Source organism: Triturus cristatus, chromosome 1_2 (genome assembly GCF_964204655.1).
Source record: "Triturus cristatus chromosome 1_2, aTriCri1.1, whole genome shotgun sequence".
In the NCBI taxonomy this organism is placed as follows: domain Eukaryota; kingdom Metazoa; phylum Chordata; class Amphibia; order Caudata; family Salamandridae; genus Triturus; species Triturus cristatus.
Window position 1 is genome coordinate 913,745,879 of NC_140580.1, and position 26,758 is coordinate 913,772,636.

The window sequence follows — 26,758 nt, forward strand, 5'->3', positions numbered from 1 at the left end:
ATAAATGTCAGCTTTTTCCAAACATAGGAATTCTATGTAGCTTCAAAACATTGGCATTTTTTACAGTAATCTGTGCTATCTGGGCACACATACCTAAGCCCCTGGTTGCCATTTTGCTCTGATTCTTTTATCTTGGGCTAGTATAAAGAAGTCTTAATTTTGAGTACTTGTGGTCTTTTACAGACAAAAGCATATTTTTTACTTTAAATGACAAGAATACGATCTATTGTTTTTGTCATCCCTCAACTTTACCTAAACGCGGATACTCTTTTTTTCAGTCTAAACTATCATGAGCTGATGTGCCTTTTTGTTTTTAGTCGAAAAACACTATTTAAAACTAAGATTTCACCATGGGTGGAGTGTCCCAAAAGCGCCCATTCTTAAAAAATAAAATAAAGAATGGCCATTCTCAGATGTCTTTGTCAGTGTGGATGCTTCTGGTAAAGGGTTTGTGAAAACTCACTCCTGGCATCACGGGGCAGCTAATTGTCATATATACGCAGCATTGTTTGTTTCCAGTAAAAGGAGAAAAAAACACTCTTGAAGTTGCTTTGTGTGGTGTAAAGAGATGGCCTCTTCAGATGTGAACTGAAACAGCCCACAAAGAACATTAGCTGGGACTTGGAACAAAAACCGTACAACAACAAAAACTGGCGAGGTGTCACTGGTTCATTTGTAGATATGTTTGTTACAAGTGTTTAATATAAATAAGCCTATTTCTAGACAGCATAGTTCAGAAGCCCTGTGAAAAGGTGCTCTTGGGTGAGATCGCTGCTTGAATTGCCTCCCGATTTAGGAGTTGTCGAGGACATTTTTACTTTATTTGTGTAAGGTTAGGTCTTGCTTTCGCCTATCGGATAATACAGAATCTTCCACACAGTAGCTCAAACCCACAAGGCGAAGCAGGAGGCATAACACAGCACCTTTAGAAAAGGTTTTATTTAACAAAATGCAAGGACTTTTAGAATAAGGCTTGGGGTTTTATTTTACACAATGCTCTCTAACAGAAAGGCTTTCCTAGATGCCAAATGCACAACATTAAAATATATAGGTTTCTGTGCAAGCAATCCTCTAAATGCATGAATAATACTGATTAATAAACAAGCAGCAAATAATATGAGATAAGACTCAAGCAAATATACTGGGACATCCCGCAAGAGATCAGAAAGCTATATATACTTCAAATGATTACTTTGGATGTGCACCTCAACTCACTCACACATCACAAAGAAAACACCTCAAATGATCAAAGCCACTGGCCAAACATCACAATGGCAATAACCAAAACTCAATACTTCACCTGGTGCAAACACTGCATCTCAGCCCACTCCTGACTGGGGAAGTTAAACCGCCGCAGTTGAGAGCCTCAGCAAACCAGGGTTCCACGCTCTGAAGTAGACGCGTCTGTCCCCGTTCAGATTCCAAACTCCCCGTTTCTAAGTCAACAACCCTCAGCTTTATAATCTCAAAACACACTAGAAGGTTCGGGAGAGACCTCCCCCCGCGCCAGAGGAATCTTACCAGAACTGGCCAGGTTCCAAGCAAGCATTCCCATGGCAGGAAGGAGTTCCCACATCCCCTTCTCCAAATCTCGCATGTTCTAACCTTTATCTTGACGAAGCTCACAAAGCCTTCCGGGTACATTAAACAATCTCTCACAAAAACAATCCTTGAACCTGAATAACCCAAACGACTTGCAAGCACTGCTGTGCATGCAGAAAAGCTGAAGCAAGGCAGAGTCAGAATTCAGGATGACATGAGGCCATGTCAAAGCCAATAGCAAGAACTTCATAATTCTGATCAATGTACAACACAATGCACAATTGTGCACAACTGCTTATAGATTCACATACTTCATCTCTAAATGTCCTATAGCATCACATACTTAATCTCTCAATGTACAACACTGAGCACATGTGTGCATCACTGCCCACAACACTGCACTTCGAGACCAAAATGTACATTTCATACCTCTCCCTCTCGTGCTTTCAAATGCACATCCCACACGTTCTGTTCTTGGCAAGGCTGTCCTACTCCGTTACAGCTCCCACTGAAAGACTGCAAGATTACAAGAAAGAAACCTGTAAGAGAAGCAGGGCATGTGCACGATATCGTATATTCAGGCTAGGACAAAATAACACACTAAAGTTAATTAAAATAATGGTAGTCAAAGGTCATCACAGAGTGTCAGACCACAAGAGTGCCTCTAGCACTAAAGGTTTGTGATGCAAGACTTTTCTTTTGCAAGGGTTGCTGCATTTTTATTTGGGCCCTCACTGGTTGTATCACGGCTGGTTCATATCTTCTTGGAATCTGAAGAAAACATGCTACTAAGTAACACTGGATTGAACCCAACTCTGGTCTTTCAGTCTTGACTGTACTCCTCAGAGAGACTTATTTGCTATACTTGAAAACACGAAATGTCAAATGCTTCGCTGTCCGGTATTTGCAGCAAAGCCAGAAGCAGATATTGCTTTGGGTAAAGTAGGTGCAGCAGCTTTTTCTTACTTGCTGTCGGGCTTAATGTTTTTCCATTTCAAGTAAAGTATTGCATTCCTGTACCTTTTCAACTTTTTCTGGCCTGCCCTGTATTTGCTTGAGAATTAGTGTGACGCTGCAGGTGTGTTTTTGGCATTCCATCAACAGACCATAGGGCTCTGCTGACTAGGTGATGTACCTTGGTGTACACCACCTGTATTGGGGAGTAGCTATTGCCTCTTGACAGGCTGTCCGGTAACTGTTGTTGATGACCGCTGTGGTTCTAATGGGAGAAAAGTCTACAAGACCATCACATGGAAATTAAGAACCCCCAATAACTGGAGTCCTTTGTTTCCCCTTGCCTTTGTATGGTGTTGACGTCATGATGACGGCCCTCTAAATCAAGGTGCTTCTGATAATGCATGCTTAGATGAGACAATTGTGGTTCACATACCTCCTGCACATGTATGTTTAACCTGAAGAAACGTACTGCACACCCCGGGCATCTATTCGGGGATCATAGGAAATAATCTATTGTCATTTGAGTGTTGTGACTTAAGCAGTATGGCTCCTGAAGTCCTAGAATGTGTATAAATGGGGTTCCCTTTGGTTCAAAGTGAGTTCTGAAGCTATATAAAGCACATTTTATTTGGGTAAGGACAGAAAATAGTGGGCCAGTTCCCACTATTGGTCCCAAAAGGTTTCCAAAAAATGGTCAAGCGCTTCTCCTGAGTCTTTGTTGGCTGCGATATAGATTTCAAGTGGTAGGGCTCATACCACTTTCTAACTTCAACAAAAGTCAGATGCATCGTTTAGGAGCATGGAAGGCCCCTGTAACCTGCTGTTCACCGTTGATTGGGCATTAGGCACCTAGAATTTTCTGTGCTCGACCAATACTTTTACTCCCCGTAGAAGTCTGTACGCTTGATGATGGAAATCAGGTTTATGAGATACCCATTAACAACCACTTTAAAGACTGCATCATGGGCTATATTTAGTATAGCACCTTTTAATTCCTGATCATCCATGGGTACTACGGTGGCTATATCAAAGTAAATTTGGCTATCAGCATCCCAGTCGACATCCTATCATGTATAATCTATTTTTTGATTGATGCTTCTAAAGAGGAAGAGAGACTCCATCTGCTGGACCCCAAGAGAGGCCAGAGCTTTTAAATCGATTGCACCAAAGACCATTGAGTGGATGATAAGCTTTTGCGGGATTCTCTGTGGCAAAGAAAAGCAAGGCAGTGCAGAAAAAGACTTTATCCAGGTGGATAGTCCTTTGCATTAAGATCTGCTGCACACTGGCTAAGAAGCAACCTCCAGAAGGACAGAGGGCCATTCCACCATGGCTGCCACCACTACGTTGGCATGCCGAGTTCATGTTCTTTATATCTAACAGGCTGTGGCATCAGTGCATTTGTTCATGAAGCACTACCGCCTTGAGAGTCTGGTCCAACAGGAACAGCATTTCAGCTGTTTGGTCCTGGGCTTTTTAATCTAAGCCATTCCACAAACCCGTCACAGTGGGAGGTACTGCTTTAATCTCTATTCCAAAGGTGAAGAATCTGCTGCTAGAAGTCTTTATCAGAAGAAAAATTACTTACCTTCGTTAACTCTCTTTCTGGTAGAGACACTGTTTAGCCACCAATTCCTCCTTGCCCTTCTGCCTTCCTATTGTGGAATAATCTTTTTTCCAACAAAAAATATCCCAAAATATAGATCTGCACACGGATAACTCAGATTGTTGGGCTTCACTTCCTAAGGGCATGGATCGAGTTGAAAAAAAGCGTGCAGGAGTGATGCTTGTATGCGGCTCCATCGTCACTTCAGGCGGCGGGACATAGTAATTGCGGATCTGCATGGCACCAAATACCGACTCTGTGGATTAATGCGTTTTAAATCTTCTGGATCCAGTCTGACACTTGGGGATATTCTAAAGGTGAGGAACTGTGGTTACATAGAGTTTCCAGCAGAGAGAGCGGTGCCTGATGGCATGTAACTTGTTCTTTGGCTACAGACCTGTAGACGTGACAATTTCGACCTGAAGTGTTTCCCTGTGTATAACATTGGCTATAGGGATGAGTGTTTGCTGAAATCTAGCTTCTAGTGCAGAGAATCTATGAAGATGTTTGAGCCTATAACTTGGGTTCAGGCATGGAGTTATTTTCTCTGCATATTGTAATTTTAAGTATATTTTATTGGTATCATTAAGATTAATTCAATTTCCTTGGGTGTTAATAGAAGCTCTTTTCATTGTTATGAAGTAAAGCTATGGCTAAACACTGATGTTATTTAGTGTTATCTTTTGAAACTCTGAATCGAGAAGCAGAGGGTGCTACAACTCTGACTTACAGTTGCAGACTTATGTGTTAAAGGTAGTTCAGTTTGTTTGTGAATATGATCGGCGATGATCGAGGCTACAGCTGTGGCAAGTGGTTGAAATTTGCAAAGCTGTCATTTGGAGAGTTGCTCTACAAACGTTGCTTTTTATTGATTGAAATTCGATGTAGGTGCAGATTCATTAGGGTAAACAATGGGATTTGTTGAAGATGTCCTATGGTGCTAGTCACAACAGTCCCGTAGTGGACCTGATGATGGCATGGCAAATTCATGGTTTCCGTCAGTCATGGGGCTAAACCATGCTCCTTCCCTTGTAGTCGCTTGTACTTTGGTTTAATTTTTTCACTTGGCTATTCAGAGTTCCTACCACTAGGTGGCGCAATGCGCGCATGTACATTTTTACGAGCCAGCCATGCTGCAGAACCAGTGCTGGTCTGATCTGGGTTCTTCTCGGTCAGTAAAATTAGTCGGAGTTCTCCCGCCAGGACATCCTTGCCTCGCTTTGGTTTCCTAAACACCCCAAGCAACAACATAGGACGAGTGCTGCCTGGGCCCTTTTATTCAGCTCGCGATGCTGTGCCCCAAGTAAAACAACCGTGTAAGAGGCGCTTTCGCTTTTCGAGGATCTGTGGCGCTGAGCCTGTTACCATTGGACCATATATACTGGTGTTCCTAAATACTTGTGTCCATTAACAGCTGAGCTCTGCATGTGTCTCTTATATAAGCGTAAAATACCCGCCCTACATTTGTGGCATCACTCTGTCCTGTCTTTATAACGATCTCCTGGAATATGTCATCAGTATCAATGTTATTTGTTTAAATGCCCAGGGTACAAACCCCAAAAGTCCCATCCCGTCAGCTCAATAACTGTTTCTTTTTATGATGCAATTTTAACTGGTAAAACTTCAGCGACGGACAAGCCTTCTTTCAGTACACTTCATTTCAGAACCTTGTGCGCATACAGTGGCGGCACCTCCCTAAGGCGTAGGAGCGTCGCGCCACTGCTTTATGCAGTGTAGAAAAAGGAAAAATAAAATAACTTGAGGTTATAATTTTCTTTTTTCCCATTGCGGCGTCTTTGTGGGGAAGGGCTGCTCTCAGAGCAGGAGGAGGAGTGGTTTGCACTCCCTATGTGCGCATGACAGTGTTGCCGGCCCTAGAGGGTCTGCCACACAGTCATGCGCACATAGCATGTTCTCCATTTAGGCTGCATTACAGCCTGCGCGGAGAACATGCGCACCCCTCCAGCCGTGTTACGGGTAATGTGTGAGGTGATGAGCATTACATGAAATACCCGTATGTTAGTTAATTGACTAAATTATAACTCGCTTATTTCATTGTTACGTTAGTTCTGGTCTCATTTTAACACTTAACTATAAAGTGACTTTAAGCTTTTGTTTGTGTGTGTGTGTTTTAAATTAGTGGCGATGGCGCTAGTGTATTTATGGTTGACGGACTTCCCATAGGAAAGAGTATGTATTTTCTTTATAATTTTGGTGCCATTTGATTAACCTGCACAAAACTTCCCCAATAAAAGAACATTCACTCCTCTTTCTTCATGGTAAGTTTCGTGCTGATCAGTGAAGCAGGTGTCAGGAAAAGGTGTGTGTGTGGGGGAGGGTGTAAAAAAAAAAGTGCCACTTCCATTATTTTCATAGGATTCTTTTCTGCTTGATTGAGGAAACGGCACATGGGGATTACACAAAATTTGACTTGAATGTAGATATGTACTCAAGGAAGATACTTTGCTTGGTTAAATGTAAATCTTTTCAGTAGTTCTTGAGAAATTTGCATTTGAACACGTGCATGGGTTGACCTTGAAGAGGTCAAATTTAGAGTTACCATGGCCGTTAATTAGTGGAACCGCTGCAGGTTTGCGAATCCAGTTCTAAAAAATAAATGCACCGCATTGGACTTGGGAGCTTCTGATTGGCTGGCCATCACAGAAACATCTGTGTTATGGCTGCCTTTATCCAACAAGTCAAAGGATTTGCGAATCCTGGTATTAAAAATAAAAATACAGTATTCAATATACTACAGCTGCTTTTGGGCGGTAGCCACGCATGGGGGATGGTGGTTTGCAGACAGTCCAGTCCCACTACCAAACCCCCTGCTGTGCATGGCCGAAGACCATAAGCTGCTGGTGGACTTCCCAAGGCTGGCCACCCTTGGAGTGTTAGACGCAGGGCTTGCCCCGATGCCAGGCCCTAGGGCCAGCTGCTGCTGCGCACAGCTGAAGTCTTTGCACTATTGGCTGTCCATAGAGGGTTGGAGGTATGATGTGGCTGGGGATAAAGCCTTGTGTCTAGGTGTCAGTCTCTCACTGTGCACAATCAAAAGATGTGGGTGTTGACCACCCGCAGAGGGTTGCGCATACGGCCTGGTTGGAAGCTGAAGGCTATGCGCTGCAGGTGTTGCCTTCCCATAGGGAGGTAGTCTGCGTCTGTTGTGGGAAGTGGTTAAACATTTCAATAATGTTGCTGAAATCAAGGTTCCACAGGTTGCACCCCAAACTTTAGTAATGATTCACCTTTCAGTTTAATGGTCCACATTGTTGTAAGTGTTGCTGGTCTAGATCTGGGCTAGGATTCCAGTCACCTGAAACTTGACTACCATTAGTAATATCCCAGGTATGTTTAAGTAAATAAAACCCTACTCTGAGACCACTTCCTTAAATGTTCTTCTTGTGAGTAACTGAAAAGATCTTCAGACTCCAGACCTGTTCGCTCCTTCTCGCTCAGGTCATTCCCTCTCAAATCCTAGCTGGCCCATCTTCACAGAGCTTTTCTGTCCGGCTTCAAAAACATACAGCATTCTAAGAACGGCATCACCAGTGACACCGCTGTCCCTGAGCCCACACATCTCAATTACACAGGCAGAAACCTGTTTATACTGAGGCACAATGTATAGATGTGAATGCTGAGAAAATAACCAGATTAAGGGATTTTATGAAGTACAGTTCAAGATTAATCACTATTCCCTCTGCCAGATGCCTTTCTTGCATATACCACCTAGCACTATTGCCTGCTGGCGCTGCAGATCTTCTACAGACTGTTCAATATAATTCAATATATTTGGTTGAGGGCTGCCGCATTAGTTTCAATCATTGGAGACTAACCTTCGCATTGCTCCTTAGGACATCAGGGACTCTTCCTAGCCACCAGCTGGCATTACTTTCTTTATTTCCTATTTAATTCACTGAGAATCATTGGATTCTCAATAGAAGTATGTTTCCAAGTTGATGAGGCTTACATTTCTTTTTCACTTTTCTTTCTAGTTTTTCTTTGGGTTTTTTGCAGCTATTTGCACTCTAGTAAAAAAAAAGATAAACATACCTGTGCTTAGGAATGTGCACCCATCCCCGCTCCTCCCTTGATTAAAAAAATAAATAATTAAAGTGCATTTTGGTTTTGCTATCACGTTTCAGCACTTACTAAATTTTTAAATATTCTCCATATTTTTCCTTACAGAAAATAATAGATGGTGCTTTTTAAATCCTACTGGAACCAGCCAGAGAGTTCTTGTTATGCCGTGAATACGGTGATTAGCTTTGTACCCCTTGTTTGGCAGCTAGGAAGGCTTTAGACATGGTGTGTTAAAGACTTGAACAGATCTGTTTAATCCCTTGCTTTGTTGTTCTTGCGCAAGCGAGATGGAGTATATTGCCTCAGTCGTGTTACCCTACCATGAGGACCACAAAGCTGCCTTATTATGGCCTGAAGATTGTTTTGCCACATACAGAGCAAGTAAGCAATCCTGCTTAGACACGTTGGACTGTGCAAGAAAAAATAGAGATGATGGATGACTGGTGGGTCATGTGCTCTAAGATCTCAGTAGCATATGATGAGGTCAACCAAGATACTCTTGTTAGCTGTCTAGAAGCCCTTCGAAGGACCCATCCAGCACTGGACTAGAGTAACAATTAAATGGTTATAGTCCAACTGTCTTCTCCCTCCCATTCCACACTGTTGAGCAGCTCATCGCATGCTGTGTTCCTGGGGGCATGGTGACTTGGAGAACAGATTTGCTGTTTTGGGTTGATCACCTTTTTATATGCTGATGACTTCCAGTTGAGGTCTAAGTTTGGTCAGCAGTCACAGATGGTACCAGTCAGTTAAAGGCCTATTTGTCAGCAGCCCACAGTTAGATGATCTGCAACTCTTTAAAACTGTACAGGGCTAAATCAAGGTTGTGATCTTATGGATGGTTGCCTCCTTCAGGGTTCTGCTTCTTTGTCTGATGTCATCGGCCCTCTTCTAGACCCAGTACCATCAGACAAAAATTTGGTGGGGCTTTTAAGTACGATTTGAGCATGTGCGCTTAAGTACAGAAAGTGTAGTTGTTCTACTTGCTGAGTTTGTGAATTCACAAAAAAGTCTCTCGAGGTCAGATGTGCAATCACAGGTTGGGCCTTTAGTCTGCCTTGCCTCAGCTAAGGCAGTGTGGTCTTCCTTTGTCCTAGACCCACATCAGGAATCTATGGCTCTTCTGCACGTTCCTTTGGTCGATTGAGCTTGCAATCACGTACAGTACTTTTTGCTTATTGGGCCCAAGATGTAAAAAGATGTGCCTTTGCAGATAAGTTTGATCTTCCCTTACTTCTCTTATTTTAAGTAAGCTCTTAAAACCTTTTAATTTTCTTAAGATTCTTCCTGATAGACTTTTTGTTCTTTATCTTCTTTTCTCCTCTTTTTTTCTTTGTGCCAAGAACCGTTTTTGGTGAAGCCAATACTTACAAGTACATCAATAAGATCCTTTTATAGTGCTGTTTGTACTTTAAAATTGTGCTTCTTGTGTTTGGAAATGGTTGTTTATTCTGGAGGGGGGACCGGAATTTCTGACAATTTATAAAGAGTTGTGCATTTGAACTGAATTGTGTGGTCACCCTTGTGATTTTTTTACTGCTTCCCTTTCCTGGCCCTTCTTGTCTTCCTTTTATAGAAAATGTACATTTCCTACGTGAAGAACTCAAAGTTCACCTCCCCTAATGTTCTACCGATGATCAACTTCATGCAGCGCAGTCTGACTGAGATGTACTCACTCGACGCACAGGTGTCCTACCAGCATGCTTTCATCTATATCCGCCAGCTCGCTATCCATCTGCGCAGTGCCATGACTGTCAAAAAGAAGGTAAGATGAGGATTAGTTGCTAACTTAACCCACATTCAAGTGTGTTGCAAATTTGGGGCAGAGGAAGACGCATTTGTAGTACATTCATTTGATTGTATATTGGGCATTGCCTCACTAGCAGTTTTGTCCCAGTCCTGTCTAATTTTCAAAGGCATTGGTCTGCCAAGGAATTAAGACTGATCCTACTCTTGGGCATGTCTGTATATCCTTTCTAAAATTGCCGAATCGTTATTTAATGTATGAAGTCTGCTTGCCCCAAACAGTTTGTGTGTATATGTATAGATATATTATGTGTATATGTGTGTATGTATGTATGTGTATATAAAAATATATATATCTGAAAGAAACACGTTAGTTAGATTCCTCACCTTAGAATATCCCCAGGCGTCAGACTGGATCCGGAAGATTTTTCGTCAGCAATACCCCTTGCGCGTCGCTAGGCGTCGTCTGCTGCTCCGCGTCCGTCGGCGTCGTGTGCCGGGATGACGTCGTCTGAGTACTTAGACGCCGCCCTCGCGCGCTGACGTCAGTTCTTCTTTTTTCCGCGCCAGTAAGCGCAGATCCGGGAGAGCTACCCCTTTAGTCAATTTTTGACTAACTTTTTTGATTCTTTTTGGTCAATTCTCGACTCTGGTGCCGGTAGGATGCCTGGTTTCAAGGCCTGCGACGACTGTCACCGACTGATGTCGGTGACCGATCATCACCGCCGGTGCCTGTACTGCTTGGGCCTCGACCACGACGCGGCGGCGTGCTCAGATTGTATGGCCCTGACCTCGAAAGCTAGGCGGGAGCGGTCCCGCAAGCTTCTCGAGCTTCGCCACTCGGCTCCGCGTCGCTCTCGATCCCGGTCCAGGAGGAGGTCCAAGGATCGGTCGCGGAGCCGCACTCGACATCGTCACTCGTCTGGCTCGAAGTCTTCGGGTAAGTCGAGGCACTCCAAGAAGTCCAAGAAGCGACACCGCTCTTCGGACTCCCCTCGCCGGTCGCGCGACTCGGCTGAGGGTCCGGGTGGTTCCACCCCTGCGGCTCCGCAGGAGCCGCGCAAGTCCCCATACCCAACGGTCCCTGGGACTGACGCGACACCGGCGGAGGTCAGTGCCTTCCTCTCGGCCATGAGGAGCCTGGCCCCGCCGTCGACGCCCGCTGGCGCGCCTTCGGGCCCCGCGGACTCGACTGGGCGACCTCGCATGCCGGTGGCTCCGGCCCCGGCGCCGTTGGAGGCTCCGGCCCCGACGCCGCAGGTCCCCGAGGGGCCCGAGCCTGGGCCCCCGTCGACGCCGGTCGACCTCATTACGCCTCCTCCGCCGGCGCCGACACCGATACCACCCCCGACGCCGGCTCCGGTCGACATCGATCCCCGGTTCAGCCCCTGTCCGGTCCCGACGCCGATGCGGCGCCGCCCGACGCCGCATCCGACGCCGCTAGAGACACATATTGTCTATCGACCGGCTCCGATCATTCCTCCTGTTTACCAGGAATCGGATGACGGGGGCGACTGGGAGGGGTCTGATGACCCTATGGCCCTTCAGAGCCAACTTGCACAGGACTGGGCAGATGAACTGGGGGAGGCCAGTGGGTTGGATACCTCTCCGGACACTGGATTCATCTCTCCTCCGACTGTGGCTTCGGAGGAGGGTGCAGCTTTTTCTGTGGTGCTGCGCAAGGTGGCCGAAGCACTTGGGCTTGAGCTGCCTGCCGTGGCTGTGAGGACTAACATCCTCACTGAGGTGCTTCAGTCTGCCGCATGCTCCACTGAGCCTCTGCTGCCATTCAATGAGGCCCTCACTGACGTTCTGCAGGGCACCTGGTCCAAGCCCTCCACAGTCCCTCCTGTGGATAGGAACGTTGCCAGGCGCCACCGCCCTGCTCCGGGCGACCCCAGTTTTCTGTCCCAACACCCCACCCCCGAGAGTCTGGTTATCCAGGCCTCTACCACCCAATCCTCCTTCCCGTCCGCTCCTCCGGACCGGGATTCCAAGAGACTGGAACAGTTTGGTAAGAAGCTGTTCTCTTCGCTCAGTTTGGGCCTGCGGTCTTTGAACACCGCCTGTCTCTTGGACCGTTATTCCCACTCTCTGTGGGATGCCGTGGAGGACGTGCTTTCCTCGGCCCTGGCCGATGGGAGAGATGCAGCGCGCCATGCAATCCGATGTGGACTCGACACTACGGACTCGCTGGGTAGGGCGATTTCTACCACGGTGGTGCTTCGACATCACGCCTGGCTGCGGTCCACGTCTTTTTCAGGGGTTGTCCAGAGCACCCTCATGGACATGCCTTTTGATGGCGCTCGCCTTTTTGGTGACAAAGCGGACAGTGCGCTGGCTCGCTTCAAGGACTCCCGGGCTACGGCCACGTCCGTGGGTCTCTCGGCCCCGCGGCCACAAACTTCCGCTTTTCGCTCCTTTCGTGGCCAAGGAAGGGGCACCTCCTCACGTCCGCCTAGCCACCGGCCGCAGAACCAGCCTGCACGCGGTCGCGGACGTGGTTTCCGCCGAGGCGGTACCGGAGGACGACGCGATCAGTCCACATCCACCCCGGCAGCATCCGCCTCAAAGCCTTCCTAGTCCGATCTTTCAGGCCCATTCCACGCCAGTGGGCGGCAGAGTTCGCCATCACCTACTCCACTGGCGTTCCATCACATCGGACAGGTGGGTTCTGCAAATCGTCCGAAGGGGCTACTCCCTCCCCTTCGAGACGACCCCTCCAGCCATGCCACCGCAGCACCACCGTATCTCGGGGGATAATTTGAATCTTTTCCACGAGGAAGTTTCGGCCCTCTTGGCCAAGGGGGCCGTCGAGCGCGTTCCGAGCCCAGAAGTAGGTCGTGGTTGTTATTCCCACTACTTTCTGGTTCCCAAGAAGGGCAAAGGGGGCCTACGCCCTATCTTGGACCTCCGGAACGTCAATGCCTTCCTCCGGAAGGAACGGTTCAAAATGTTGACTTTGGCTCAGGTTCTAGCTGCCCTAGACCCTGGAGACTGGATGGTAGCGTTGGACTTGCAGGACGCATATTTCCACATCCCCGTCCTACCGGCGTTACCTGCGGTTCACGGTGGGTCAGGAGCACTTTCAGTTCACCGTGCTCCCCTTTGGCCTTACCAGTGCCCCTCGGGTGTTCACGAAAGTGATGGCGGTGGTCGCAGCTCATCTGCGCAGATCAGGGGTTCCAGTCTTCCCCTATCTCGACGACTGGTTGTTGAAGGCGGGCTCGCCCCAGGCAGTCGTCTCCCACCTCCAGACTACGGCGGATCTCCTGCATTTGCTGGGGTTTTCCATCAACGTGCCGAAGTCACACCTGAGCCCCTCTCAGAAGCTCCTCTTCATCGGAGCGGTTCTCGATTCGGCGCAGTTCCGGGTCCATCCACTGGAGCAGCGGGTCCGGGATATACAGGCCCTGATTCCCATCTTTCGGCCTCTATCCTGGGTTTCGGTCAGGCTAGTGTTGCGGCTTCTGGGGCTGATGGCCTCCTGCATCCTACTAGTGCATCACGCCAGGCGGCGCATGCGGGCTCTGCAGTGGGACCTGAAGTTTCAGTGGGCCCAGCATCATGGCAACCTGTCCGACCATGTCTTGATCTCGGAGGGTACTGCACAGCAGTTGCAGTGGTGGCTCACGGACCGCGATTGGGTCACGGGGAAGAGCCTCTCCCTACCGGAGCATGTCGTAGTGACTGATGCGTCCCTCTTGGGATGGGGTGGCCATATGGGAGAGGCGGAGATCAGAGGCCTCTGGTCTCCAGCGGAGTCTCGCCTCCACATCAACTTGTTGGAGCTGCGAGCGATCCGACTTGCACTGAAAGCCTTCCTTCCCTCTGTCCGGGGAAGTGTTGTGCAGGTGTTCACGGACAACACCACCGCCATGTGGTATTGCAACAAACAGGGCGGGGTGGGGTCGTGGACCCTTTGTCAGGAGGCTCTGCGCCTCTGGACATGGCTGGAACACAAGGGCGTCACCCTGGTGGTTCAACATCTGGCGGGCTCTCTGAACGCCAGAGCAGACGAACTCAGCCGCCGGTGCATGATGGATCACGAATGGCGTCTGATTTCTGAGGTGGCGCAAGGTCTCTTTCAGCAGTGGGGAGAGCCTTGGTTAGATCTATTCGCCACCGACGAGAACGCGCAATGTCAGCAGTTCTGCGCGTTGGAATTTCCAAGGCGGCACTCACTCGGCGACGCTTTTCGTCGCGAGTGGAGTTGCGGTCTGTTGTACGCCTTTCCGCCTATACCACTTCTGCCCAGAGTGCTGAAGAAGATCAAGCGCGACCGGGCCCAAGTCATCTTGGTGGCTCCTGATTGGGCACGAAGGTACTGGTATCCCGAGCTACTCAGTATGTTGACCGATCCTCCGATACGTCTGCCCCTTCGGGAGGATCTTCTGTCGCAGCAGCAGGGGACGGTCCTCCACCCGAACCTGTCCAGCCTCCACCTCCATGCGTGGAGATTGAGCGGCGGCAGTTGATGCCATTTAACTTGCCTCCTGAAGTCTGTGATATCATTCTGGCAGCCAGGCGTCCCTCCACAAAGACGGTATACGCCTGCCGGTGGAACAAATTTGTGGCATGGTGCACAGCAAAGGCTGTGGATCCCCTCTCCGCCCCTCTTTCTGAGGTTCTCCTCTTTCTTCTTTCTTTGGCCCGGCAGGGCTCTGCCCTGGGCACCTTGAAAGGTTATCTTGCTGCTCTCTCTGCCTTCTTACGGCTTCGAGATCAGCCCTCTCTTTTCAAGTCCCCTGTAGTGTCACGCTTTCTTAAAGGCATTACTCACACGTTCCCTCCTGTCCCTTTCGTAATGCCTCAGTGGGACTTGAATCTTGTCTTGACATTCCTGATGTGCGCTCCCTTTGAGCCTCTTCACAATTGTCCTCTTCGTCTTCTAACTCTTAAGACTGCTTTCCTGGTAGCCATCACCTCGGCTAGATGGGTGAGTGAGCTCCAGGCTCTATCGTCCAAGCCTCCTTTTCTATCTGTTCATCCGGACAAGGTTGTCCTTCGGCCTCGTCCTTCCTTTCTACCGAAAGTGGTGACCCCCTTTCATCTTGGGCAATCTGTCACCTTGCTCACCTTCTTTCCGCCTCCGCATCCTTCCAAAGAGGAAGAGCGGCTCCACCGTCTGGACCCAAAACGTGCGCTCTCCTTTTATTTGGACCGCACTAAACAGTTCCGAGTGGACGACCAGCTTTTCGTTGGCTACGTGGGTGCAAAGAAGGGAAAAGCTGTACACAAACGGACCATCTCCCGGTGGGTCGTTTTGTGTATAAAAATCTGTTATTCCTTTGCAAAAAAGGAACCGCCTGTTGGGCTGCGCGCCCATTCTACTCGGGCCACAGCGGCTACTACTGCTTTGGGACGGGGAGTCCCTTTGCAGGACATCTGTCAGGCGGCAACGTGGGCTTCGCTGCACACGTTTGCCAGGCATTATTGCCTAGACAGCCAAGTCCGGAGGGATGGCTTCTTTGGCCGTTCTGTCCTCCAGGACTTTCTGGTGTGATCTTGGTTCGCAGACCCACCACCGGGGTTGGTATTGCTTGGGTATCTATTCTAAGGTGAGGAATCTAACTAACGTGTTTCTTTCAGATGAACAAGTTACTTACCTTCGGTAACGATGTATCTGTAAGAAACATTAGTTAGTTAGATTCCTCACCGACCCACCCATCCTCCCCGTTCTGCGAACTGACATCTAGGGGTAAGGCTATCCCTTTCAGGGCCCTAGAATTTTTTGGCACCAGTGTCGGTCTCTTGCATGGCTCTGCGTTCCTGGCGCGGAAGGCTATGTACAAGAACTGACGTCAGTGCGCGAGGGCGGCGTCTAAATACTCCGACGTCATCCCGGCGCACGACGCCGACGATGGACGCGGAGCCGCAGACGACGCCTAGCGACGCGCAAGGGGTATTGCTGACGAAAAATCTTCCGGATACAGTCTGACGCCTGGGGATATTCTAAGGTGAGGAATCTAACTAACTAATGTTTCTTACAGATACATCGTTACCCAAGGTAAGTAACTTGTTCATATATATATATATATATATATATATCTATCTCTCCTACTGGCGGTCGCCAGTAGGTAGTTATAGTTAGGACCCTGTTTCCATAGGAAAACCGCAACATTCTATTTGGAATAACTTTGGCGCCGGTCGACGAATCCTCGCGAAATTTTCAAAACTAATGGGGCGCTACGCTCCGCTCCTACCCTCAAAGTCTCGGGGGGATTCGTCAAGCAGGGGCTGAGAAAAAAGGGGGGTCCCAAAACGCATTTTTCCATAGGACCTTTAGACACAGCTACAGCCCGAACGGCTGAACAGAGTTACTTGAAATTTGGCAGAGAGGTAGTCTACAGGTCAAGGAAGTGCCTTTTGTAGGTCTGGTGTAAATCTGTTCAGTAGTTCCTGAGAAAATAGCATTTAAATCAATATATATATCTGTGGCAGCTTACGGTGCGCTTACCGTGCGCTTACGGTAAGCTTACCGTACGCGTACGGTGCCGTGCGCGAGCGCGATTCTGATTGGCTGTTACAGCTTAGTAAACATTCGAATTGGTCGAAAACAGGAAGCGGCGGCCGCCATTTTCTCTCTCGCACTCTGAGGGGGTGGGGAGGAAAAACAAAGGTTGAAAACATGTAAAGGGGCATGTTAGACAGCTCCTAACCACCTATCCTTGATCAAGGTGACCTAATAGAACCCCCAAGGCAAAAAATTCAATTTTAATTTTTTTCGAAAACACGCCGATTACGCTTACCGTACGCGTACGGTAAAAATTTAATATAAAAAAAAAACTATCCACACTTTCCCACCCCCGTGTGCAAAAGGTGCCCGCAGTGCACCTTTTGTGCATGGCATGTTACTTAGAAGGAACAATTAATAGATTACCTTTCACAACGAAGCGCATAATATGTCCTCCGTGTGCGGACGGTGGCAGAAGCGCATCGTGCGTACATGGCCCATCCAGCGTAACGTGGGCACGCGGTGCGCGTAGCGCACCGCGTGCCCACCGTGCGTGCACGGCACTAACTGCGTAAAGTGGGCGCGCGGTGCGCGAAGCGCACCGGGGGCTCACTGTGCGCGCACGGTGCGCGCACGGAACGAACTGCGTTAAGTGGGCGTGCACGCCACGAACGGCGTAAAGTAACTTAGCATTTAAAAAACCGTACAAATTCACTGAAAAAAACATAGGTTTTACACATGTTATAGTTAGCTGGACATTTTACTGATAAAAAAACCATTGAAATTCCCCCGTTATAGTTAGTGCAGGCAACTATAACTCACGCGACCGCAATCCTCTGCTGATGACATATGTGTCTTTATGAAAAAAAAACATTTGTAATATATGTATAGCTAAAATTTAATGGAAGAAGACATGGGCAAATAAGTGTCTAAATACAGTATTGGCATCAGCAGAGGATTGCGGTCGCCTGAGTTATAGTTGCCTGCACTAACTATAACGGGGGAATTTCAATGGTTTTTTATCAGTAAAATGTCCAGCTAACTATAACATGTGTAAAACCTATGGTTTTTTCAGTGAATATATATATGTGTGTGTGTGTGTGTATATGTATGTATTTCTGTAGCTCAAACGTAGCCATCTATATCTTGTTTTGAAAAAGTAGCCATGTCCTGTTGAGGCAAACTGTGCGCATCATTTTCGCCAACCTGTTATGCTAATACGGAATTCATTGCGCCTTTCTCCTGAAATTATGCAATGTGGCTTTTGTAAGATGCATTCGTCATCAATTACTTGGCCTTTTGGTATTGATTGGAGTTCTGTTCTTCTGTCAGTGTCTTTAGCTTCTAGCCAGGCTCAGTTTGCATTACCCGTTGTGTGGTAAGTAGTTTCTAGTATTTAGAAGTTTTGCGGCATTCTGTGACCTTTCACTGAATGTAGATTTGTGTTGATGCACTGTCATCCTAATTTGATGTCCGCTTTTCCAGAAAGAGATAGCTTGTTATTGTTAGTGTGATTGAAGTGTTATGAAGACAGCAGGGGTAGTCTTTAGTGTGTATGGGTGTGTGTGTATATGTATGTGTGTGTGTGTGTGTGTGTGGTGTGTGTGTGTGTGTGTGTGTATATATAAATATATATATATTTTATTATATAGTGCTAGCTAGTCCCGAAGGTATCAGAGCACTTTACAACAGTAAATGTTAACATAAGAGATAGCAAGTCTATACAGATCATCTGAGTCAGTGATAATATTTACAAGAGGTTCATATGTATATATATTACAGAGTTGCACTAGTGACTGTACTTATGGTTCAGACGTCCTTTCCATTAAAAATGTATTTTTTGGTTTGGGATTGCTAATACTTTTAGGTCTGTTTGAGGAATCTGATAAGCTTTTGCATACCTTTTAGTGAAAGCAGCTGAAATCCGGGAAGCTACGCTTCCTGCAAATCTGTGGAGTAGATGGAAAGTTTTATTTCCCATTCAAGCTTTCACAGGAAATTTTGCTGTCAACTGTTTTACCCTAAACTTGGCACAAAAATAAAGCTTCACTCTGAAAGCGTATTTTTATTAATTTGGTCTATACACTTTGCAGAGATTTTGAAAATAACTGTTTGAAAAATATGGTGGGTAGCTATCGCAGAATAAAGATTTTTTGCGATATCTCAGCTTTTTAAACTTGAGAGCTACCAACTCAGGAGTCCTGTCAATTGTATTTAAATTTTTCAAGAATTTGATTGACTTTTTTTCCACAACGTGGGTTTGTTTTTCTTTCCATCTTGACATTAGCGTAGTTGGCAAAATGTATGAATTTGGCAACCAAAATATAAAATTGTGAGAAGGAGCAGTATGATGACTACTGCACTTTCATGGAATTTTACAATATTGTCACGAAACTACTGCAGTACTTGGCGATAAAGTCAATATGTGATTGGATAATGACTACCTTCACAAAAGTTAAAGGCAGCCATGTTGTTTTCATCACAGTTTGGCTGTGTTCTGGTTAGGGGCTTACTCTGGGTCCGTATTAAATGTTACCACTTTAGAAATGTTTCTATATATTTGTTTTAAATCTTCTTGGGTAGTACCAAAGAACTTTAAAAAAAAAAGTGTCATTTTTTTAATAAATCAAAAAAACTGTTTGATAGTTTAGCAAAATTATCAACAAACGTCATATCTTTTTTTTGGGGGGGGGGGTTGCAAACATTTGTGGTACATTTTAAGAAATGCCAATCTTGCTTTCTTTGGTCTATATGTATTTTAACTGTATATTTATTAAGATGAGTTTGTAAACAATTTAAAAACATGTATTTATACATATTGCCTTGAAACATTTTTTCCCAAAATAAAGGTAATGGCCACATCCAAGTAACATATTTCTAATGAAAGTGATATGTTTTAAAAACCTACAGCCTAAGCATTGGAACATTTAACAATCTATCAGTACATGGGCACGCATACATTTTGAAATCATAACAGATGTACAATTTCCTTCATTTGTTTTAGTAATTGGAGCTAAACTTGGAATGGAAAACGAGCAATTCAAAGATAACCTGAATTTGCGTATTTCTGCTCTCAAACGAGGGTCAGATAAATTAATGTACAGAAAAAGTATCTGTCTCCCAAGTGGCTTCTAAAAAGGGTGACTGAGGAATTATACTTATCTGAAAGAGGCTATGTGTTATAGATTCCATACCTCAGAATTACCCCCAGGCGTAAGACTGGATCCGGAGAATTTTTCTTCAGCATTACCCCTGCGCGACGGTAGGTGGTGTTGGTTGACTCCACGTTTGTCGTTGGCGTCGTGATCGCCGGAATGACGTTGCGGTATCTACTTTGACGCCGCCCTGCGCCCTGGCGTTAGTTCTTTCTTTTTCCATGCCAGCCAGCGCAGATCCGGCGAGAGCAGTACCCTTAGTCATTTTTTGACTAGTGTTTTTCGACATTTTGTCGACATCATCTTCGAGTCGTTCGGCTTCTGGTGCATGCAGGTATGTCACATCGGCGGACCTGCTTCAAGCCTTGTGACTCTTGTCACAAGCTGATGTCAGTCACGGATCCGCAACTCGTGTGCCTTTGGTGCCTGTTTTGAACATGGAGCCGGACCGGCATCTCCCCTGGCATTACCTTTTGCCCAGAGTTGCAGCCAGAAGAAGGTGAGGGGGACTGGGAGGGGTCTGTTGACACATTGGCACACCGACTGGAGGAGCCGGACTGGAGATGGGAGTTAGGGGAAGCCAGTGGTCTGGATACCTTCCCAGACCTTGGCATGCTTTCTACTTCTACCGTGGCCCCAGATGAGGGAGCCTCTTAGGCTGTGGTGTTGCGTAGGGCGGCTGAGGCCTTGGGCCATGAGCTTCCTACAGTGGCAGTCAGGATGAATCTCCTGACTGAGGTGCTTCAGCCGGCAGCGGCATCTTCAGAGCCCCTGCTGCCGTTCAATGAGGCCCTCACAAACCTCCTTCTAGGCACTTGGTCCAGGCCTAGCACAGGGGCCCCTGTGGATAGAATGATTGGCCGACGCCACCACTCGGCCCTGGGCGACCCAATTTTCCTCTCCCAATACCCCACCAGAGGGCTTGGTGGTCCAAGCCTCAACATCCAAAGGCATGTTCCCTTCTGCTTCCCCAGATAGGGAATCCAAGAAGCTGGACCATCTTGGGAAGAAGATGTACTCTTCCGCCAAGTTAGGACTGCAGTCGGTGAACACTGAAAGTCTCTTGGGCCGTTACACCCACTCTGTGTTACTCTAAAGCACAATAAAATATTTCTTCATTTCAAATTCAAGGATTTGAATTAGGCTTATGTAATGATTTTTGCTAGTCAGATTTTGTTAAATACACTACACCACTGGATTCAAAGTAGCCTGGCTGATGAAGGGTGATGCCCTGAAACCAGTCCCAGGATGCTTGTTTCCGCTCTAGGGAGGACCTGTCTTGGCAGTTCGGGCTGGGCTGTTCCCACAAGGAACAGGGTCAAGACTGATTTGCATATGGCTGGGTCCAAACTGGGATGGTGTGGGGAGCAAAAGAATGATGAATTAAACCCAGATCCTTGGGACTGGGGGTGAATGTTTGCATTATCCAGCATTCCGTCCATCAATTTTTTTTTTTTGTGCAAAAATCTTCTCTATGGCAGCCTTCAACATCTCGGGCTCCATGGCCACAGCTTTTCTATCCGCCGCCACGGCAGTCCCCACTGACCGTTGCCCTCCAGGATCCCAATCCTCCGGTGATGATAGAGAAGAGGGTCTGCTTTGTGACACTCATGCTGAATGGGACAATTACATGCTACCAACCCCATCATCTCCAATGCCGCCCCAAGTGGATTCTGTTCCAGAAGATATTGGAGGTTTTTATACTGTACCTGAGTGGGCTGCAAAAAGATTTGACCTGCCAATGCCTACAAAGCAAGCATACTGTTTTCTGTATGACTTTAAGGAACCCTTCCTAAGACAGTCAGGGCCATGTCCATTGTTGACTATATCTGGGAAGAGGGCATAAAGGTAATGAAGATGCCAGTTTCGGTAGCGGCAGAGTTACAGCGCCTTTACAAATAATTACAAGGCTTCTGAAGATGCTCCTGTGTGCCTTAATGGACACACTAAGCCAGATTCTGGTGGAAGCAGCAGGAGCATCTTTCAGTCGGGCTCTTTTCTTCCAAAATCTTCTCACCTGGTCATCACCACTGATGCTTCCCTAGAGGGGTTGTATGCTTATCTCCAAGATCTCCAAGCCAGGAAAAAGGGCCTCCATCTCAACTTCATGTACACATCAACCTGCTAGAGCTGAAAGCAGTACACCTAGTCTTACAGGCGTTTCTCCCAAGGATTTACAATTCTGCAGTGCTAGTCTGCTCAGAAAATACAATTACGATGCACTGTATCAACAAGCAGAGTGGCACAAGATCCCACCTGCTATCCCACGAAGCACACAGAATATGGAAATGGTTCGTCCATCACAAGATGCGTCTATGAGCACAGCATGTTCCCGAAAAACAGAACACTATATAGCAGATGCTCTCAGCAGGCTGACAATTTTTTGCCACAAGTGGGAACTCGACCAGGAGACCCTCGACAGCATCTCTCTCATACATTTTCGATTGTGTAGTCTGTAATCTTTGCCTATGCCTTTCCTCCTATTCCTCTCCTCCCAAGAGTCCTCATGAAAATGAAGGCAGACCCTTGCAAGCTGATTCTGATAGCTTCCACATGGCCACGCCAGCACTGGTTCTAAGAGTTACTGATCTCACAGGAGCGTCGCATTCAGCTGAAGCAGTTCCCTTCTCTGCTGACATTGAAACAGGGCCAAGTTCTGCATTCAGGCCCCAAATCTTTGTTTGTCAACATGGCTCCTGAGTTCCACGAATTCGAACACCTGAACATTCCATGAGATTGCAGGGTAATACTAGCCAGAGCTGTGTAGTCAGTACCAATAAAATCTATTGCCTTAAGTGGAAATGGTTTTGCATATAGTGTCAAAGGTCTACGGTACATCCTCTTTTCTGTTTACTAGAAGAAATTCTTCCATATCTTCTCCATCTAGCGCAGTTGGGCCTAGCTCATACTTCCACCAAAGTCCACTCGGCAGCCAATTCCTGTTTCATGCGATCTCCCACTTGTCAATTGCTATGGTCTTCCAGGATCATTAAACAATTTCTCAAAGGCTTATTCCGAACATTTCTTCCAGAAAGGTCTCCTCCTCCAGTTTGGCAGCTGAACACAGTACTATCTCAGCTTATGAAGGATGCCTTTGAATCTGTCCACAAAGCGGATATTAAATTTCTCTCCTGGAAGGTGGCTCTCCTCCTGGCCTTAACCTCGAGCAGAAGAGTCTGAGATTCGGGCTTTCACCATCCAGCACACTTTCCTCCAATTCACTGGCGATAGGGTTATTCTCCGCACAAACCCTAAATTCATTCCTAAGGTCCCTTAATGAACTGGTGGTTCTCAAGTCTTTCTTTCCGAACCCTACAACTTCAGCTGAAAGAGTACTGCACTTTTTAGACCTCAAACGGTGCTTAAAATTCTATTTGGACAAGACTAAAACCTTCAGCAAATCCTCAACTATTTGTAGCGCACAGCACTCCAAGAAAAGGCCTTCCTCTCTCAAAACAAAGCATCTCTAGATGGATATTCAATGTCATTCAGTTCTGTCCCCCGAAGGCTGGCAGGCTGTTGCACTCAACGATTTGTGCCCATTCTACAAGGACTATGTCTACCTCTATGGCGTTATTTGCTGGTGTGCCCCTCCCCGAATCTACCAGGCTGCAACCTAGAAGAACAGACCCATCTTTGCTCGGCACTACTGCTTGAAATCGGCGGTTAACAGTGATGGGGCTGTGGGCCAAGCGGTGCTTCTACATCTTTTCCAATAAAGGTGAGCCATACTTTCCTTCCCACTATCCGCTTATTGATAATACACATTTTTCATTGTATTTTTATATAGTAATATTTTATTTATACGCATCTTCCCATTCATAAATATGTATATTTTTTCATAAATCTGATATGGATTGGATTGTGGGGGAAAATGTGCTATTCAACTGCGGTTTAACCTGATTGAAGCATGTGAATCTATGAACGTTCCAATACTGGAGTAAGAAATTAAGTTACTTACCTGTAACTGTAGTTCTCCAGTATTGGAATCTTTCATAGATTAACATGTGACCCACCCTCCTCCCATGGGAAGCTCACCTTTCTCTCTCAGTGGATTTTTTATATTATACACTTCTGCTGTAAAATCTGAGGGACTGGAGCTTCTCACAGGAATGTTCCAGAGGGTGGTACAACCTGTTTGGTCCCTTTTTAGGTCTCGCCTGACCCAGCGCATGCGCTGGTCTGGCGAGACTTTTTGAGAGGGCTCCAAAAAGTGCTACCAGGCCAGCCTAGAGCTACAGTGCATGTGCGCGGGCGCACGTGCTTGGCCGCGATTACTTTCACTTTTGCGGCCGCACGACCGCTTTGATGTTTGATTGCGATCACTTTCGCGTCTGCACGGCCGCTTGGCATAGCCAATAGGTCTCGCTTTTGGGACCTTATAAGTATTTAGTTATGCAACTGCTGCATTGCTAAATACTTATAAGGTCCCAAAGTCGCGACCTATTGGCTATGCCAATGCTTGTTTTAAATGACTGATAGGTTATTAAACTAAAGGGCTTAGGCCTTTTCTAGTCTATACCCATCATTACATTGCATTTTTAAGGTACTGGGGGACTCCCATCCCGACGATTGGGAATTATTCAAACATGTGAATTTGTGAAAGATTCCAATACTGAAGAACTACAGTTACAGGTAAGTAACCTTAACTTCTTCCCAATCCGTGAGGAGGACCGCTACAAGCAGAGCGCTGTCCTTCCTAAAGATGTTCTGTGCTGATGAGAACATTCGTATTCCCAGACACATGCAGATATTGGTGCCAGGCTGCGATTATGTATCCAAAGGTTTGACTATGAGTGGGGAACCTTGTACAACAGAAGGGCCACTTTATTCACGGGGATAAATAATCGCCAAGAGGTCTCCCCACCCTCAGTTTAGCACTCTACAGGAGGGAGATATCACAGGACCCATGGGGATCAGCTGGCAGTGAAGGTACTAGATCAGAGCGTACAAACTTGATGTCATGAGCGACATCCAGCCCAAGAATCAGTTGGACTTTAAAAATGCCAGCCAGCAGATAAAGTGATTTTTGGCTAAAAATGCCAGGTCTGGGTGAAGGTGCCACCCCTGAGACAGAGCTCCTCGGCAGCAGTGTCGAGGATGCTGAAAGGTGGCCGTGCTGCTGTGTCCTGTATTGGACGTACAGTGTGGCTAGATCAGGAAGCTTATCCCTTCCTGTAGACACCCCTTCTGAGATGTTGCCCTGTGAAACAGTCTTCTTTGGGTGTGTCTGGTCGTTTTTCACCACGCCTACAGAGCCTAAAAGCCCCTTAGCCATGGCCAGGCGCTTGCCGCTGATTACTGCTCCCTGCTCTAATGATGTTGGATGCACTGTGGATCAGATTCAATAACTGCAGATTCAGTGATCACCTCTGCCCCCCTGAGTGCGCCCTCTGCCTGTCCTAGTGAGTAGCCCTCCTTTCTTATGCTGCTGGTCTGTTTCACATGCTGCCTCACTTACCTTCCTGTAACACCTTTCCATGCCATACTCCTGAGCCCCTGCACCCGCCCTCTGGTGACCTGCCAGGGACACATTGGATCTGCGCTCCTTCTTTGCAGGTCATGTCCTTGCTGGGTGTCGGAAAGTGTTCGGTGGCTGACCCCTCTGGGAGGTGCAGAGGAATCCTGGATGATGCGATAGACTTCGGAAGCGGCTGTAATTACCACAGACATTCGGAGCTCCTTTAACTGGTGGTAATTACATCAAACCTGTTGCACTGTAATACTTTAATCTCGTAGCCAACCTAATTTAGAGTAAGGAAGCAGACCAGCGGCCCCATCCAAGTCGGTGGCCAGTCCTGGTAATGGGCTGCAGTGCTGGTTTAGTTTTCGTGTGCCACTGCATGGCCTAGGGGCCCGGGCGGGGTACGCCAGGGGGTGCCATCACGGCCCCATCACTTCATTCTGATGCAGAGGTGGGCTCCCAGACCGGGATTATCCGTCGTCAGACTCCTGCCGTCTGTCCGCGCAGGTGAGAATAATTGGATTGTGTGCGGTGCGTTCATTACCAGCCCAGACAGGCCCTAAAGCCAGTTATTTCTGAAGGGGATTGATGTCCTCGGACAGCTCGGCGGAGGGACGATCCCGTCGGCCCGCGAGGCTTAAGCGTGGACAGAAGCCCGTCTCGGCCCGCGCTGATGGGTTTTACTCAATCCCCAGCCATGGCGAGACGGGGCTTTTAACAAACCGGAAGCCATGCGAACGCGCAGACTTCCCGCCATCTGAGGGGCTGTGTATATGCCTTTAATGTGTGCAGCGCACCACGTGACCGTGCGAGCAGGCTTTATCCGGAGCTGCGGCCTCACCCTGCATCACCTCTAGTGCAGCTTTCTTTTACCTCAGAATACAGTACTCTTTCACAGTCTCCTCAACATTTCACTTTTCTTCTTCCTCTCGGTTTGCCTTCTTAGTGTTTTTAGCCGATTGGGCTTGCAGCTCCTCAATCGAGATTATCCTAATGCTTTGAGGCAGAAAAAAACATGTTTACAGCATCTTTGTAATTAGGCCCAGATAAAGCTGTCTGTGTAGCAGCCATGTCTATGCGAGCGGCATGTGCACATGTAGAATGCTTCGCGAGTTCACCTCTGTGTTTCGCGCTCTTGCCTTCTGTGCTTGGCGGCAGGAATCCCCCTCCACCAACAGGATTTCAGGTTCTCACAAGAGCTCCAGACAGAGCAGAGCTTGGCAGTTTGTCTCGATAATTAATGTCTGGGGTTGATAATTAAGACAGGACTCTTTTTTTTTTCTTTTTTTTTTTTTTTATGCCCGCATTACACAAACTGTGCTTGACCCTAGTACTATGGCCCCTTTCGGCATCCCCCTCTGTACACGTCATGCACCAGCTTCCTGTCAAAGTCTCTCGATACACTTTCCTGCGATTTGTTGGCAAGGGAGTTTTTCAATTGTCTACATTGATTATTTATTAGTAACAACTTTTTTCCATATCTACCCAGACAAGGACTTTTATCTGTACTTTGTGGCTTCAGCCCCTGTACCCTTTCTCCTTCAGACTGAAGAATAGTTAGTGTAGGGAGGGTGATACGTATGAGATGAATCTATGATGTTATTCCGCAGCCCTTTTCCCCGCTTGGAATCACAACGCGGTTGTTACAACGACTGCGTTGTGATTCCGCATACCATTACTCCGCGCAAGTCAGAACAACGACTTGCGGAGGGGGGGCGCTGGATGTTGGAATAGTATAATTTACTATT

At 47.1% G+C, this 26,758-nt stretch overlaps 1 protein-coding gene across 3 annotated transcripts in view; it reads left to right on the plus strand.

Moving 5' to 3' along the window:
* NOC2L (NOC2 like nucleolar associated transcriptional repressor) overlaps positions 1-26,758 on the plus strand; it is a 487,814-nt gene that overhangs the window by 199,573 nt on the left and 261,483 nt on the right. For all 3 annotated transcript variants that reach the window (XM_085609671.1, XM_085609674.1, XM_085609672.1), the window contains one exon: positions 9,765-9,953. In XM_085609671.1, coding sequence (XP_085465797.1) covers positions 9,765-9,953 — 189 coding nt within the window. The remainder of the gene's footprint in view (positions 1-9,764; positions 9,954-26,758) is intronic.